An 18,061-nucleotide genomic window follows, 5' to 3' on the forward strand; every position below is an offset into this window, starting at 1 on the left:
AGAAATAGAAATTTATTGCAGGTGATGGTGAAGTTTGTTCACCTCACATGAATGTATTGCCTTTGGCAGGCACTAGTGCCTTGGGAGAAAGGCATTTCTGTCCTAAAAATCTATCCGTCATGCCCCTGGCAGTCTGTACGAAAGACCAGCTCTTTCCTGATCTCCCGCAGATGCTTCACTAAATCCATAAACCGTGACAGTGGATTACCTTTATCATTGATTTAACTGTCACCACTAAAAGTAGTTAGCCGTCATGAAACAAGCCAGCAACCGTATTCGAAGGAATGTCCTCCCGAGGCACATATTTCCTTTTATTAGTTCTTAAATTAATTCTCCTTCATTGCATGAAGCATGCCTTATTCTCACTTTGCAGGATGAGTAAAACGGAAGCACTGATCACTTTCCATCTCAGGCACCATCGTTTTGTACGCTCAACTGCTCTCCCTTCTGCCGCCCCTCCTTTCCATCTGACACGGGCCGAGATTACACGAGGATGCCTTTCACCACGAGGCAGTCCTTTCCTCATCGAGGTGTGACTGCTGCTCTGGAGACAGCGAAGGAGAAGGTCAGGAGGAGAGGGAGAGGTGAGAATCCCTCGCTACCACAGCTGGACCACGCTGGCACCAGTGTGCTCGGCTTGGTGTCTGCGCTGGGCTTGCTCCATGCAAAAACAGCCTGTGTTTTTCATCGCTACCAGTCTAGTATCTCCTGCCAGCTCTAAGCATTTCCTTTTTTTTAAAAAAAAAAAACCAAAACAACCGAGGTTTGATCATTCACTTTTGGGGCTATGCTAAAATCACCAGCATCTGTTCCATCTGAAAGGGGGGGAAAAAACACCAACCCCAGCCTGGAAAAGAAAGGAAAAGGAACTAGGTACCAAGTTGGAATGTGAGAAACGAAGCCAAGAAAAACAGCATCTCGAGAGATATTAAAGGCAAAAACAAATGTGGTAAACAGGAGCAGAGACAGATTTCAGAGGAAAGGCAGGAAGACAGTGACTAAAGCACCAAGAGTGAAACGGTGTACGCATGGAAACTGAGTCCAGAGTCCCAGGGTTTCTTTGTTCCTGTTTTTCCTACCATTTCAGAGAGATCATGATGCTGTCAAGATCCTTCTATACCCAAGGGTCAGTGATGTCAATGAAAGTTGGTGGAGCTGCACTGATTTATAGCCATTAAGAAGCAACTTTCTGAGATTTCCCAGAATTACTGGGGTTTAAAATAATGCCCTGAGAACCCAGTTGAAAACAGCAGTTGGGATTATTCTTAAACCAGGTCATACTAAAAGCTAGATTAAAAATAATTAAGAATACCTCCATTATTTTTCAATAGCTGCAACTGTTAAAACCTAACTTTGGACGGTCACATAGAAAACACAACCCTAGAAAAGCACATGCATGACACTTTTCTACCAGTTTGAGAGTCATGGCAAACGCATACAGAGCTCTACAAATTCCAGCCCAGCAAACAACTCCTTCAGAAAGCAAAAGAAGTAAATATTATCTCTGTTGCCCCCAAGCTTTTGTTCAGCTTTTTGGATTTACCTTCCTACCGCTCTCCCCTTCCTTCCAAATGTGATAGGTGGATTTGAAAGTAAAAACTTCAGAATGAGGATTAAAATTTTTTTTAAAAAATAACACCATTGTTCGTTGAGAAGAAAAAATCTTTTTTTTTTTTTCTTTGCTGAGTGTTTGCCAGGTTAAACTAGAGGTTGTGAATATGGAGGGTCCCTTTGCAGGTGAAACCCCTCCTCACCCTCATTCTACCTGCACGTGCGGAGTACAAAGCCTTCTATCGCCCGCGCCCTGTGCACCCGCTGCGCAGACGGCAGCCCAGCGCTGCCCACATCTCTCAAAGGTGCAAAGGAAACACAGAGCGCGTGAAGACAAACCAGGGATGAGACCAAGGATCTGTCTCCACAGCCTAAGCAGCACGGTCCAGGCCAGTCCCTCCTTCTCCCCCACCTGCAGCCAGGGCAGCGCCTGGTGGCAGCAGGAACCTCAGATTGTTTAAAGCTGGCCGAGGCATCTCCACAGTGTGGGGCAGCCAGCGCCATACACACGTTCCCAGGCCAACAAAGCCTGTACCTTTCCAGTAGTTCTTTAATTCTCAAATTATATTTTAAAGGAGAAAAGCCAGCACCCCTAGAATCTCTCTCTCCCTCCCTCTCTCCCCCTTTGCTCATTTTCCGTCACTGCCTTAATCTGGCCGGGGCCTCTCTCGACTCAAGGTGACACGGATGGAGTGCTCATCTGGTAACGACTAAACCACGCTTGACCATTTTCACTCCGTAGACCTCTCTTCCTGTCAGATTTTATAACCTGATTACTACAGACTTGGGTTAGATTCAGACAGATTGCCTACCAGCGAAAGGCTCAATATCCCATTATCAGATTTGTGAGCTCGCCATTCCTCTTCATTTAGTATTTAATAGAAAGTGTCAGTAATGTCCTACGGACTCAGGCTTTAAAAATGAGTCTTAACTATGCAAGTCATATGTATATACCAGGAGAAAATACTCCACAGAGTCAGCTGCAGGACAACAATTTTAAAACGTTTTTTATTTAAATATTAAATAAAACACATCGACTAATCATTTTGGTGTACACCTCTCATTTTAACATAAGAAATAAAATGATTGTTCAGTCATGATAAAAAATAAACTATACATCTCAATTAAACCAATCACATAGTGTCTTTAAATACCCTATTGCATTGCAGTCTGCAGAACAGCACTGTCAAGATATCTACAAAAAAACCCAAACTTTTAAAATGACCTCTTTCTGCTCCAGCAATAATTCCAAAGAGGTTCTACAGCAATTGGAAAAGAAAAAAAAAATACTATGAAAGTAAAGTGCTTGTCATTGCTCAGGACAGGAAACAAAAGAATCTGTGGCCTTTTGATCCATGGCATTAAACAAAACAAACATTGAAGAGGAAATTCTGCGTTTTAAGTATGTGTGCTACCCCTTACAAAACTGAAGGCAGAGTTGCTGCTTTGTGATGAGCTGGCTTCTTCTTGCCCTCCTCTCCAGCCATGTCCACGCAATCTGGTTTTTTTGGGTTAGGTTGGGTTTTTTTGGTTTTTTTTGGTTTTTGTTTTTTTTTGAAACCACTAAAAATGAGCATGAGACTTTGGTGTTTTCTCTGCTGCAAGGCACCGCTCATTAACAGAAATGCAACTCAAGCAATTTTCTCTCACTTTGAAGCTTCCGGACCACGTAGCAGCAGCAGCAAGCTGGAGGTGCACCAACAGAGACACACAGATAAACACACAGATAAAAGGTCGTTTATGGAGAGCCACAGACAGAGCCACATGACATCTTCAACCCTTCCTACTCCCACCAATTAACCTGGTCGATCTTTGGCTTTTTTCTTGAAAGAAAAAAAAATCCAAAACAAAAAAACAACAAAAAAACCCCCCAAACAAACAAAAAATCAGGTATCCATATTATTTGCAAATGTGTAATACTGCAGGTTGCATGAAGCCAAGGTTAACTTGAAGGCACCCTGTGTCACACTAGGGAGATGGGTCCTTTAAGCATTTAGACAGAATGCAGCTATTTTCTGACATTCCGGTGACAGCTTCCAGCCAAGCTGGCTCACTGTTTGCTCACCTGCTTCCAAAGCTTGCCCGCCCTACCCAACTCACTTCTGTAGGAGCACAGTCTGCTCTCCCCTTTACACCCAAGCATAACTTCTGTTGATACCAACAGAAGGCACGCTCTATCTTGGAAGGGGAGCGGGGTTTATACCAGAAACACCATATAAGCATATTACAAAATATAAAAAATAACTAGTGTTATATAGCTTTCTGCTTCCTATTTATATACATATACAGCATTAAAAACCATAGGAAAAAAAACACCTATCTAATCCAAAACCTCATTTTGCTAATATGCCAAAAACAAATCAACCAAAAACAAACACACAAAGATTGTGCTGTTTTACTCACTTTTAATACAGTTTTGTTCAGAAATAGCTGTACTCCGTTAGAGTAGAATTCTGTTCTAGCCTATTCCTTTTGTCTTTGTCAGTATATAATTATAACCTCAATATTGCACGTTTCCCCAAGAGTCAGTTCTGTTTGGACCCTGATAATGAAATGCATAAAAACAATTAGCAGCGGAAATAACAATGTGCAGCACTAAGAAATACCCCTCAGGCAATTTTGTAGGCAACCTCCAGGAGGGCTTTTTAAAAAAGAAAACCCTTCCCATCACCCCACCGGTACTAATGCTTCCCTCCTCAGTGCCTCTGCAAGAATATGAAAAAACTTAGCGTTTATAAAAAGATTCTGACAAAATATATGCATGTGTGCAGTATGTGTATGTATATACACACACACCAGCCCCAAACAAACATCCCTGCAAGAGACCAGACATTATGCAATTTGGATCCTGATATCAAGGGATACATTTTCAATAGATTACTTGCTTCTGTACTAATTAGAGGGGCTTTTTAAGCTTCACCAGCTGATGTATCAAGCATGAAGTTCACAGTTTTCATTTAAAGTATATGTAATCTGGGAGGTCTGGAATGGGGATTTTGGTTCCTTTAAATAAAATGAGTGTTAACAAGAGGAAAAAAAAAACCCAAAAAACAACAAATGGCAATGCTTCCATTTTTGTCTTCTATGAATGCGTAATGCTGCATGCCACTGGTTTTCTGTTTATTTTCTTTAAAAGAGGTAATCATCTTCACAAACCCATAAATGAATATTGTGAAAAAGGGAGGCTCTGGTCCCTTCTTTGCAAAGCCTTTCCCTGCTGTGTCACCATTACTGACAGCTGCTAATCTTGCATAACAGCAGAGCTGTATTGGTCTGACTTGAGTACAGTACCGAAGAGTTCTTCCCCAACCACATCCCTCCCTGTCCCCACAAACGCCCCACCCATCTTCCCCATCATTATTTTTCCTTTAAAAAATTCAGTTTCTATTCATATTTGTTCAGTGCAAGAATAGTAGAAGCAAAAAGACATACATATTGCTTGTTTCAGTTCTATAAAGTTGCTAGCTTTCTGAGCCAGACAGCCTCTTCACATACTTCAAAATTTATTGCTTCTGAGAGTCACTCGTCCACATGACACCAGCCAGCCATGAACCCACACCCACCATGGAACAGTGGTGAAAGTTCTTCGCAACAAGAGCGGCATGAGCTGTAGCAGCTGGGGCTCTCACTTGACCAGGACAAACTTCCCTAGCTGGTTGGAAGTCAGGTCCTCCATCTCACAATCCCCGTGCTGCAGAGTGACAGCGTCATAGCTTGGAGACTGCACAGAGAAACTCTGTTGCTGAGAGAAGGCAGTGCCAACTGGAGAAATGTTGCTGCTGATGTACAGGTGCGTGTCTAAAAGGTGAGCTGCTGAGGACACTGGCGACACGCTGACACCAAAGAAATGAGGTTGGAGCAGTTGGCTGTTGCCAGCTAAGGCCAGCTCAAATGAGTTCTCTCTTTGTAGCTCTGACAACAGAAGACAGTTGGATGCTTTGCAGGTACCTACGCTATCAGAGGAGGGGACGCCATTTGTTCCAGATGTCTGAGAACTCTGTAGACAAGCTGTCTGGAGTAGCTGGTGATGCTGGAACTGGAGCATTCTGAACAAAATCCAAGGGTGAAAGAGGTTAATTTGCACTGCTGGGATAATTTAATGTTTTTCTTCTTCCTTTCTTGCCCCTAACCCTGACCATAACTTTCCCCTTTGTTTCCTTCCCTCTATCAAACCTCTCCTTACCCAGCCAGAACAATTACAGCAAGCTGACCATGCTAGGTCAACGTGTTTTCATTTGGCTTTTCCTCGTGTTGGAGAGGGCAACTATCACCAGAAAGTTATCTAGTCACCATTTGCCTGCTAATAATAGATGTTCTAGAGACAACGTGTGCAGATAAACTGGAAATTCAATTTTCCATCTTGCTTCTATGGGAATGAAGAGGTGCCACCACACATGACATTTGAGGCCACTGGAACTGTGCCTCCTTTGTGGGCTGTAACTTTTCCAAATTACAAGGTCTCACTTCCTTGCCATGGGAAAATTACAGGAGGAGGCAGAGGAGGAAAGAAGTCATTCCCAAAACTAACAAAGAAAAACACAGCTTGCAATAGGGAGAAGTAATGTTTTCCCCCACAGTACCAAACTGCTTCTCAATTCAGCAACCTCCAAATATTTGGATGTCGAGATTTTTAAGTGGAACTGCACGTCCTGTGTTACGTATGCCAGTGCAGGAAGCCACAAAGGAAGCCAAGCAGTTTATCTGCTGCCACACAGCAAAGATGGAGGATAGGAATCCACAGTGACCAAACTCCTCAACCTCTTTTGCTGTGTTTACTCCTCCTCGCTTGCCCCTAACCAAAGTAAACCCAATGAAAACAGCAAAACTCCTCCTGGCCAGCTTCTCACCTCTGCTGCTGTAGCACCTCCTCCAGGAGGCTTCTTCCCTCTCTGCTGCTCCCACTGCTGCTGTACATGCAGGTGTTCGGCTGCGTGTGTTGGAAAGGACTCATGGCACTCCTTGCTGCCCGAGATGAGGAGGACTGACACACCTGCCGAGCAAAGCCTTTGATTTTATTCAAGCCGAGAAACCCCTTGGCTCGAGCGTTCTTCCGCAGCTGCTGCCTAAAAGCCTTCAAGCCTGTGAGACATGAGGAAAAGAAATGCACTTTAATCCTCCTCAGCATTTGCTTAGGAGCCTTCTTTACAGATCAGCCTTTCTGGGAAGCTGCCTTCATTTGTGTGAGAACTGTGCTAGAAGAGACCATGACTCTTCAGTTCACGTTCACCCCTCTGCCTGATGGTTAGAGCAAAATTTATGTAACGGAACAGGGTTTGGGACAGCTGCACCCTTCTGCAGGTGGACACACGCACAGCAAAGGAGAAACCTGGTAGAAATCATGATGCTGTGCACTCCATATTTTAGGAGGAAGGCGGAGCCTGCCATCCCACTCACGGCAGCAGAAATATCTTCACAGGCATGCTGAATCAGTATCTGAGAACCTCTCATCTAGGTATCTTCCTCAGGGCACCCAACTCTCCCTCAGGGACCATGAATACAAGAGGCAGAATAACCAGGTGGCTAGCCTCAGTGTAACACGGGAAAGACCGTATCCCTGCATGCTACCCTTTTCTAGTGGCAGTTGGAAGGGTGCAATCCCCCAGCAATAAAGCAAGGAAAAGACCACATTACCTTGAGTTAATGAGGTATCAGATGCTCGCCTTCCTTCTTGGAAGCTGACAGGCAGGAGAGAAGCACCTCCCATGCAGCCCTGGGCTTGTAACACCGGAGCGTCAGACTGGGAAGCTAGGAAGGCTGACGTCATCCTAGCTGTGGCTGGGCTCCCCGTCATTACTTGACCTGCCAAACAGCTGCTCAGGGCCACTGAGCTGTCATTTGAAGATGAAGTAAGGCAGCTGTCTGAACTAGTTCCCTCCGTGGGGCTTGCAGAAGAGGAAATGACTATACCTACGGAGGGGAAGGAAGGAGAGAAAGAACATTCCCAAGATGAGTACAGGAAGGAATAAACATAATATCAGAGCCTTCTGCCCACCTACACTGGCACTAATAGCCACCTGTGAGCTGGAGAGGTGTCCAGCAAGTTGTGCTGTCGCAGGGCTTGACTCCAGGAAGGGGTCATCAACAAATAACCTAAGTTTGGGCTCCTGTCGAGCAAGCAGGGCTCTGCCAGCAACTCCATCACCACCAGGCTATGCTGGATCAGGCCTACAGCGTTTCTTTAGCACAACAGCTACGATATGGGATTATTGTCTTGTGAACAGTTTTGCTTGTTTAAGTTCATGGGGTCTGGATGCGTACCAAATACAGTCAGTATTGATGACCTTTTTTTTAAATTCAGGCACCCCCACCTCTCCCAGTACAACAGCAGAAGCAAGTAGAGAAGGGTTATGTCCTACTTGTGAGAATGCTCCCCTCTAAAGTGATCTAGATGAAGTACAACAGGGCAGTCTCTTCCTTAAGGGCCATGCTTATTTATGGGAAGACAGAACTGTGGAGGGCAGAGTACTGACCTCTTTTCTGGGCCTTCCTACCCCAGTCAAGGTAAAATCAGCACATACTCCTGAGGCATTTGTCTGCTATGGCACCACTGCTATGGTTTCCTCTAACTACGGACACCCTTCATCTCTCTCACGCTTACTTACATGGAGGGGCATGCTGATAGAAATGCGTGGTCACTTCAGCCAGTGTGTGCCTCCTGCTGGTGTTGCTAGGGATGCGGATAGGGTGGTCATATGCCTTAATTTCATCTTCCAGCTCTTTTTCTTGCCTTACTTCTTCACTAATGGTGGTCTCCAACAGGCTGTTGGGGGAGATGGAGCGGTTCCGGAAGAGCCCGTTGAAGTTGGGATCCACAGGAAAGAACACAGGCTGCAAAACATGCCAGATCACAGACTGAAGGGTGTCTACCTTATTTCTACACTCCTTTTAATACTCTTCACAGCCCTGTGGCATGTCTTCAGTAGGTGTACTGTTTAGAAAGGCTACTATGACACCATGCCCAAATACCAAACAAAAGACTGGAAGGAGTCACAACTCCTGTTGTTTTGGATTGGCAAAACAATGAGGGGGAAAAAAAAATAAATAAAAGTAACACACAGTTTAGCTGATAATACCAACCTGTAATGGACTGTTCACTTCGCAGTCCATTTCTGCCTGCAAGGATGGCTGAATCAGGCTCTGAGGTTGCTGGTAAAGCAGAGATGATCGCAGTGTTTCACTAGTGAGACTGTCCTGAGGCATCTGGAGAGAGAGAGCGATGCACAGAAGCCATCACATACACTGCAGTTCCACGTGACTTTTCAGATACTGGATACTCAAGAAATTTCAGAGCCACCTTCCATGCAAGCTTTCTCCACGTACTTTCTATGAAAATTAATGAAGTTACACAACAAGATGCCAGCACAAACACAAAACCCCTTCTCCTAAGTTAGGAAATTTAACTGGAAATACAATTTGAAAAGACACCCAGAGCACACTTTAAAGGGGCTGGGGGTGAGGAAAAGAAAAAAACTGTCAGAAAAACATACAAACTGACTCATGGAGTACCTGTGAGGATCCTATGGGGTATGTAACAAAGAAGTGTAACCAACCAATGCCTAAGAGGGCAAATTTCCATGCAAAGCCTCATCTTCTGGCTCATTATTGACCTGCACTAGAGGCAGACTATTCTTTGGACTGTGACCCACAGTCACTTCTTAGGAAACAGGCTATTAGTATTCCATCAGCCTCCTGCTGAAGAACAGTAGGCTATGTTCTATCAGAGGGCACCAATATCAGAATTGGTTTTCCGAAGCCTGAGAGTTACTACCTTGTATTTTCCTATAGAAAGTGGCAGAAAAAAAGAGAGCTAACTGACACAGCTTCCCAGTAAGTAATGCCTTTCCTTACCTCAGTATTGCTGATCTCGGAGCTCCTTGGCCTTTGCTGACGACCAGTTGCTGGACGACTTGATAGCTGGCTGCTTCGATACTCCTTGAGGCGCTCCAAGAGCAGGTAATAAATTGCAGCAAAATGGTTGTAGCTGCTGTTTTGCAGAGACTAGAAGACATTGAAAGGACCCTTAAGTTACAGGTAGCTCAGGATATAAGCAGCCAATGCTCATCACTAAGGCCTCATAATGGCATACTCAACAAATAAATAGAAATCCAGAAAGGCAATGAAGATTTTACTACGCTGTGACAATGGATCAAGGTTAGTCACTGAGTGACATATATATGACTGCACTACTGGCATTCTGGTAGTCGCTGAAGATATATCTAAGGGTAAGCACTTCTCACCTCAACAGTTCTCTGCCTGTCGATGCCAAGTGTTTGCATGATGCCAAGAACCTGCTCATTGTAGTCACCCAGGTTGGAGTTGTAGTTTTGCATGGAGAAGGACAAAGACTGCTGCTGTTGAAGAGATGGGTCAGCTTGCATCCACTTGTGCTGCTTTATTTGGGAAATGGTTATTCGCTTGGTTGGGTCCACAACCAACATCCGTCGGATTAGTGTTTCACAGTCTAGATGACAAAGACAAAAACTCATGAGCAAGGGGTAAAAATAACAGCCCAGCCCCAGGTCACTGCTAAGAAACCTTCCCAGCAACAGCGTATGTCTATGAAAACAGGAATTAAAGGTTTCTGAGGAGCTGATGCCTGATCTGACTACCAGATATTCAAAACAGCACAAGAAATGCCCACACACATTTCACAAAAGCAACACGTCACTACAGGAAATGAAGCTGCACTGAATACCGTGGCCTTGCACCTTGTAGGAGAGCTAGTTTTGAGCGGATGCAGGTTTAGTGATGTTACATCCATTTAAAATAGGTCAGAATTTAGTACAGAACTCCATCGCATACAACTTCCTGGTCCATATATACTACTTATTTGTTTATAACTAGGGAATCAAAGCTGTTCATGGCTATAACTGATAAAGGTCAGACTTTAAAAGATACTCTTCACTTGTTTTCGAATCCAAATCAGAGAGAGGTGATAATACTCTTCAGTTCCTTTTTCTTGCCAGACTGCTGGAGTGCTCAAGAAACAGTGCTAAGCCCCGCTATTTCTGCTCTCCTTGACAGCATAGCCACACTGAAATATACTCCTTCTGCAGTTAAAATATCTTAGAACTACACCCATCTCAGCATTGCAGGCTAGTCTCATTAAACTCCTGTTTTCTCTCTTTTGAGTGATTATTTCTCCAGCTAGGGTGTCAAGTATTTTGTAATCCATAGAGATACTCTAAGAAATCAAACAACAGCCTTTTAGACACACCATAAAGCAGATCCCAGAAAAGAAAACGTGTGCAACCAGCCCCTCAACTATAAGCGCAGCCCTACAGAAATTACTGGATGCAAGACACAGCGATTGCCAGCTGCAAAACCAGTCCCATCCATCATTGCCCCAAGATGGAACAGGACAGCTATTTTTTTTTATTTTTAGCCCCTTTTCTAACATTAAGGAACTGAAAAAAAGCACCTTCAGACATGAAGTAAGGGATGCGGAACCGCCCCTCCAGCACTCTTTGCCTCAGAGTTGGTAAATTGGGTCCATCGAAAGGCAGAGAACCACAGACAAGGACATACAGCACCACCCCAAGGCTCTGTCAATAGAAAACAGCAGAAGCAATGATTTTGAAAGCCCACAGCCCCTCACAAAGTGTGAAATGCGATTTCTAAGGAATATCAAGCTCACCCATATATCAAGGTGAGGTCCTTCATATTCTTTGCCTTCAAAAACTTCTGGAGCTGCATAGGGTGGGCTTCCACACCAAGTGGAAAGGGGCTCTCCTGACTTGTAGAAGTTTCCAAAGCCAAAGTCTGAAATGAATGTAAAAGTCTGGAGTAAGACATCACTCAACCACATACTAATACTCCAGAAGTAGCAGAAAATGGAGAGAAGGGAGCAGATGTATTGTTTTGTTCTCTGCCTATTCATTTAAGCTAATCTCTTTTGTCCAGAGGATACATTCAGTAAAACATCACTAATTTTTGTTTTATTTTCAGTTACCATAAATAAGTTTATAGGATCATCCTAGGGAGATTGAATTTGTGAATTTGTGTACACGCCTAATGTTGTTTGTAGAGTAGCCACGTATTTCTTATTACCTGCTAATTTGATATTCATGTTAGCATCTAGCAGAAGGTTCTCTGTTTTGAGATCCCTGTGCACTATGTGGTGGCTGTGACAATATTCCACTGCTGAAAGAATCTGCCAGAACTTCTTCCGTGCTTCGCTTTCAGTTAAGTGCCCATTGGAGGTCAGATGATCTGCAAGACAAAATAGGAGGCACAGGATTTAAAAACACCTGGAGGAAATTTTTCATAATCCCACAGGTGCTGCACTTGCTGTTTGACAGATGACAATGCCAACCCTGGATTTTTAATCAGAATATATATTACTCAGGAATGACAACAATAAAGCCACGGTTTCAAAATCTAAAGAACTGTTAGCTCCAGCAGTGAGGACTTACCAAACATTTCTCCATTCTTTGCGAACTCAGTAACAATGTAAAGCATATCCTTTGTCTCCATAACCTGTGAAGACACAAGAGGACGTGCTTAAAAAAAATGCAGAACTCGGTAGTTTCATTCATTTTTCTAAGGGAGTTCTCAAACGTATCAGTTCAATTATTTATTTGTCGCAGCAGCTGGCAGTAGAGGCATTTAATTTTGCACCACGGCGTTCTTTCCAAGCAAACTGGTAATGAAAAAGATAACAAATCAATGCTTATGTGCCTACAATATACAATGGCTTCCCATGCCATTGTTCTTCTCATCATTACCATGCCACCTAATCTCCATAAGATAACCGATGATCATTTCAATAATTTCATAAACTTCCCTGAATTCATTTTTTGTTAAAATACGCATATATAGCTTTACAATTTATCTGATATATTCTGAACTTGCAAAGACACTTAAGTTTATATAAAGTTTTTGTTTCAAGGCTAGCAGGTATTTAGATCAGGAGAGACAGTCGCAACTTGCACAAATCAAGAAGTAGTATCAAATACCCCACTCCCATTTGGTGTTGGCTGGGGACACAGTAAGCCTCCCATTCAAGTGACAATAGGTTGCTGTTTGTGTAGCGGCAGTGCTTGATGCACATCAACAACTGTCAATACATCGCCCAGTGCTCACCTATCAATCTAGTATCAACTTCCTTTGATACCTGTTAATTTATTTCTCTTTGGAGGAAAACCAAAAACAAACCTCAAAAACAAACAATGAATGAGAAATGCTGAGCATTTCCAAATTCATCTTCAGTTACTGTGGCACATCTTTCAAAGGCTGCATTTCAGATTTTAAAATATAACATTTCTCTGGAATTGGACTCTCAAGGAGCAGGTATTTTGTTTTGGAAGCCGAAGGCTCACAACAGGTTAACAATCAAAAAAGCGTCAATATTACTTCAAAGGCTGTAATTTCCAGGCTCCTAACCTGTAACCTTTTTGGAAGACTCTTGTCCTCCCTTCACTACAAGTACACACAGACATGAAATGAAAATAAACAGACATGGAGCAAAGGAAAAGAGGTTCCCAGCTTAAAAAACTGAAGGAAAGTGTTCTGGGAAAGTTGCCAGCTGGATGAAATTAAGACGCGGTGCTGAAACTAAAACAATGATGAAATAATACAAGAACACACACCCTACGTTGGTATGTCATCTAATTCCATCCCTGCTTCTCAGTCTCCACCAAACAGGTAAAGCATCAGTTACAACAACAAAGAAAAGAAAACTTCACTGAAAAGAAATTATGGTCCACTACCAACGTCATTTGCTCCATCAAGTGAAGTGGTTCAACTAGATGGAATTTAACCTGCTTTTCTAAAAGCTTCGAAATAGTATTTTCACCCGCATCATTCCACTGAAATGAAATCAACCGAACTGTTAGAATGTTTCTGTATATCCTACACTGCCCTATGGGCAACAATGACGTCAGATGTTAACACAGAATAATTTTTGTTATGATGGTTAATACTATAAATATCAAGCACTTCATGTGTGTCAAGGTCTTTAAAAATAATGCCTTGCCTAAGCACCTGCCTTACTGGCTCTTCAGCCTTACATATTAATTAAAACTTTTTTTTTTCTTTTTCAAGCTAACAAACCCAACGGTAAGATTACAGCTGATAATAGTGTTTACTACTACACATGGACTTTCAGACCTGCTAATTCATCCATCTATTCCTCTCTCTCCCCTGCCCTTCTACGCAGGTCTAGACAGACTGGGATACCTCATCTTCTTCTTAAATCCACATGGCATTATTTAAGATGATTAAGAGGAACTTACACCAAATCCTAATTAGATTGAATATTTAGAATTTGTTAAGCGGTCTTTGTTCACTAGACAGATGTGATCCTGTTTTCTGCACAACACATTAATTTGTTCTTACTGTTAAAAATACCCAGTGCAGAAACTGAACAAATGTAAATCAAAAGTCACATTGTGAAACTCTGCAAGCGGAAAGATATTTAAAGTTCACTTTCAAAACTACACAAACTGGAACAGAATAACCAAACAAGTAATTTTTGACATATTCTAAGGTACCAACATTTACTGGCTTTTTATTTTCTGCTTAGTTCGGAATTCTAATTCTTAGATTTTCTATTTTGATTGATTTGGTTTAATTGTTCTTGATTTTAAATCTTATGGCACTTATGGCAAACTCAACTTTTGCGCTTTCTTCTCTGCTATCCTACATGAGTTCAAGTCTTCCTCTTATCAAAAGCATGTAAGAAGTTCTAGTCCTCTGAAGTGGAAAAGCAGAGGAGTTAGGAAAGACAAGTTAATCATAGAAGTTCAGATAATCAGTTCCTCAATCTGAAACAAACTTCAGCTTGGTTTCAATTGTAAATTTTACATCGCGTTTTGTCAAAAAGCTGTCTAACATACCAGAATCTTGTTCAAAGAATGATGAATGACTTTTAAAAAAAAACAGTTTAAGTGTTTTTTCAAAAAGTATTTCAATACGCATTCTGTCTGCAAATATTTGATTTTAAATCATGTGCAAGAGAAGAGCACAAGCATATCTCATCTGCGTGCTGCACTTCAAAGCTGACTTCTTACCTGATATAGCTTGATAATGTGGGGATGATTCAAAAGCTTCATTATTTGAACTTCTCTATAAATCTTCTCCAGATTGCTCGGGTCTAACCTTGTTTTGTCTATTATTTTTATTGCAACCTGCAGATTTAACAAATAATAAAACAAAACAACCCCAGGTATTACAAAACAGGTACTCTTACTGTTAAGATCGCTTAAGAAAAAAAAAAAGACACAAAAGACACACACGCCCTGACACACACACAAACTCACAAAATCCCAGTAAAGTAGCTTTTAAAGTATGGACTCAACAAAGCTGATTCTGTTTTTCTCAACTGCAGAGAATTTACAACACAGAGCATTTTCATTTTTCTTTTCTACGTCAAAGGATTACACATAAGGTAGTGAACAGAACTGTAGAAATTAGCACTGGACGGGATTCGGTAAATCTTTTAATCCATCCCATGCCAGTGAAAAACAGATTCCTCTAACAGACTATTTTCTACTGTGGTGACTGATATGATTTTGACGTGCACTAGAAATATAAATATGGTTGCATGCCCATTAATAAGTTATTTCTGCAAATAGCACTGCAAGTTCTTTGTTCTTGAAGCGTACACATTGAATGAAAAAATTAAGCCTATCTAAAGTCTTCAAAAGGTCTTTAATTTGCTGGGCTCTTTAGCAAACTGAGACGGAGTAATTCAACGAAGCTAGCACAGCACACAGAAATGTTATTTTTTTATATCTTCTCATTCGTTTTTAATTTTACATAGACTCTGTTGAACACACCGGGAAAACGTGAAGCTCCTACGAACGGCCACCTCAACTACTGGTGTAGGCTCACCACAGCTCACCACTAAGCCCGGCTGCACTTCGCAAAGCTCGCTGCCCTTCTCCTCATCTCCAGCACCAGTTCGTTTCACCACGCTGGCAGCGGCAGCCCACCGGCTGCCGGCCCGGCAAGTAACGGCGCTCTTCACCCCCCGTCCCCCTCGGTACCCACCTGCGTTTTGGTCACTCTGTGCCTGGCCAGTTTGACCACCGCGAAGTTGCCTTTTCCCAGCGTCCTCTCGATGTCGTAGAAGCCGACTCGCAGAGGCCGCTGCTGGGCTTGTCCGGCAGCGGGCACGGCGGTGTACTCTGACATGATCACCATGATTTAGGCGGGCGGCGGGCAGCGCACCCCGCGCCTAGGAGGGGAGCATCCGCGCTGCCCCGGGGAGGCGGGCGCTGGCACCTGCACGGAGAGGGCACAGCACACCCCCGTCAGCCCCGCCCGCCGACGGGACCCCTCCGCTCACACATACACCTCGGCGGAGCGGCGGGGCTCTCCTCCGGCCCCACAGCGGAGCCGCGGCCGCCCCGGCCCCGCTCAACCCCTCGGCCGCTCGCCGCCACCGCTCCCCCCACCGCGCGCGCCCCACAACCGCCGCGGGGCGGCCGTTGCCCGACCACCGAAGCGGCCGTTGAACCGCCGTACCTGGCGGGCGGGCGCTCTCCGCGGCTGCTGGCGCCGGGCTCCGCCGCCGCCGCCGCCGCGGAGGGGTGTGTGCGCGCGAGGGTGTGCGTGAGTGCGTGTGTGTGTGTGTGTGTGCCTGTACGCGCGCGCCCGCGCGCGTGTGTATGTGTGTGCGTGCGCCGGGGGGCAGGCGGGAGCACGCGGGATGTCCCGGCCCCCCCCTGCCCCCCGCTCCGCGCACACCCCGCCCTCCCGCCCGCCTCTTCTTCCCCCCGCCCACCGCCGAAAGCCGAGACGGGCCCATTGACGTCACTTTGACGCCAGAGAGACGCGCGCCCAGGCGCGAGGCTGAAGGGGAGCGAGACACCGGGCCGTTGCCAAGGAACGGGCGGCGCTGACGCGCGCGCTGATGGAGCCGTCGCCCGGGCGACGGAGGGGCGGTGACGTCAGGGCAGAGGGAGGGAGGGGGCAGCTGGGTCTCCTGCCCCCTCGCCCGCCTGATGGCGGGGGGAGGCTTTCCGGTGTCACGTGACGCGCCCCTTCTCCCGGCGGGATCGCCCCCTGCCGGCGCGCCCGGCGCCCGCCTCAACGGCTGGCGCGCGGGGCGCCGGCAGCCGTTAACCGCCTCGCGGCCGGGCAGCGCCCGGGTCTTCCGTCAGCGCCCGAAGCCGCCGGCAGCAAGGCGCTCGCCGCGGGTAGGGTTTGCCCGCCGCCGCCGTACCCTTTGCCCGGGGCTCGGCGGAGACGCGGCCGCCGCGCTAACCCTGCATGAGGGTGGGCGTCGCCGCCCCGGCCGGCCCCGGTGAGCTCGCGGCCCTGCCGGCTGGGGTGCCAGGCCCCTTCCTAGCTACCGAGACAGTCCCCGCCCTGTGCCGGAGCCCACCGGGGTGTGGGGCCACCGACAGGGACTGTCCCGCTGGCAGCAGGGAAAGTGTGGCTTGCAGCCCTGCGGGGGACGTTTTTTCCTAGTCCCAAAGCACAAGGAGGACTGTGGCCGCCCACCTTTTGCACCAATGCCCGCGGCGGGATACTGACCCGCCTTTCCCCGCGCAGTGCCGGCCCCTTTACCGTTGTTTCCAGGGCACGATAGAGGGGAGCTGCCGAGGCGTTGCTGCCGACCATCCCCTTCTGGCATCCAGGACCAGGGCCAAGCCGGCCTGGGGACAGCAACCCTCTGGGTCCACCAGCTGGGCACAGGCAGGAAGGGAAGTAATAATAAAGGGCCCATATATGTTTATATAAATGCAATCCTGTAATACTTTAGCAACTTACATATTTTGAATACACCTGTGATGCTATTATCTCTGGTCAGTCTGGAAGTGAGGCTTGAGAAGGGCAGGGTAACTTGCAAAGTTGATGGAGGCTTTTTGCACACTGAGGCCGAAGAAGGCTGTTTGGGATTGCATCTCCCAAGTGCCCAAGAGGTTCTTCTCAAGGTCAGATGTGAAGTGGCAGGTGCATTGGGTTTGAACACGTAGGTCTTCAGCCTTCACACAGCAACTGACTAAAATGTTTGTACATTTGGTCTCAAATTCCAGTTTATCCTCAAAAATAAGTCTTGGGTAATGCCTGCCACACCTGTTCAACTTTTATCTTCTCTGTTCAAGTCATCCGAGGCTTTTTTCAGACGCTTAATACTCCAGTCAGTGGTTGGGCTCCTGATTGGAAGACTGTCCATCTTAGTCTGAACCCCTAGCCTGACCATCACAGCCAATGGCACACTGGGCAGTGAGCCTCCTCTTCCACCCAGAGGCACCATGCAAATAGGATTTGCCAGGCTGCTTGAAATGAGGCAATGCCGTGAGTGGAGGAGGTATATATAGCTCTGCTTCGTGATGAAGATTTCAAAGCAATCAGTACAATTGTTTTCACCTGTGCTTGGTGGCCACCTTACAGTCCGTGAATGACTTTTGAAGGGCTCAAGAGGGACTCGCTATGGGAGGAAAGCAAGCTTTTTGTTAGTTTTTGTAAGTTTTCTCCAAAGATGGCATGAGAAAAATGTGGTGCTCTGTATAAATCAAATTACATGATATATGAGCTGTGTCTCGTCAGCACACTT

At 45.4% G+C, this 18,061-nt stretch overlaps 1 protein-coding gene across 5 annotated transcripts; it reads right to left on the minus strand.

Moving 5' to 3' along the window:
• Nucleotides 1-2,532: 2,532 nt before the first annotated feature.
• SIK1 (salt inducible kinase 1) lies at nucleotides 2,533-16,815 on the minus strand. Of its 5 annotated transcripts, none has more exons than XM_074602988.1 (16): nucleotides 16,024-16,243; nucleotides 15,547-15,780; nucleotides 14,565-14,681; nucleotides 11,967-12,030; nucleotides 11,602-11,763; nucleotides 11,189-11,313; nucleotides 10,973-11,096; nucleotides 9,789-10,012; nucleotides 9,400-9,549; nucleotides 8,629-8,751; nucleotides 8,154-8,379; nucleotides 7,183-7,458; nucleotides 6,399-6,630; nucleotides 4,984-5,597; nucleotides 3,955-4,093; nucleotides 2,533-3,237 (listed from the first exon to the last, which is right to left on the minus strand). In XM_074602988.1, exons 2-14 carry the CDS (start codon nucleotides 15,697-15,699, stop codon nucleotides 5,177-5,179), a joined length of 2,397 nt encoding a protein of 798 aa, XP_074459089.1. In that variant the 5' UTR covers nucleotides 15,700-15,780; nucleotides 16,024-16,243; the 3' UTR covers nucleotides 2,533-3,237; nucleotides 3,955-4,093; nucleotides 4,984-5,176. The 5 variants fall into 5 exon arrangements, with proteins under 5 accessions (XP_074459089.1, XP_074459098.1, XP_074459077.1 ...); XM_074602997.1 differs by having other exon boundaries at nucleotides 5,504-5,597; nucleotides 16,024-16,241; XM_074602976.1 differs by lacking the exon at nucleotides 16,024-16,243 and adding an exon at nucleotides 16,724-16,815 and having other exon boundaries at nucleotides 3,955-5,597.
• Nucleotides 16,816-18,061: the final 1,246 nt, after the last annotated feature.

The sequence above is a fragment of the Larus michahellis genome, chromosome 1 (genome assembly GCF_964199755.1).
Source record: "Larus michahellis chromosome 1, bLarMic1.1, whole genome shotgun sequence".
NCBI classification, from domain to species: Eukaryota; Metazoa; Chordata; class Aves; order Charadriiformes; family Laridae; genus Larus; species Larus michahellis.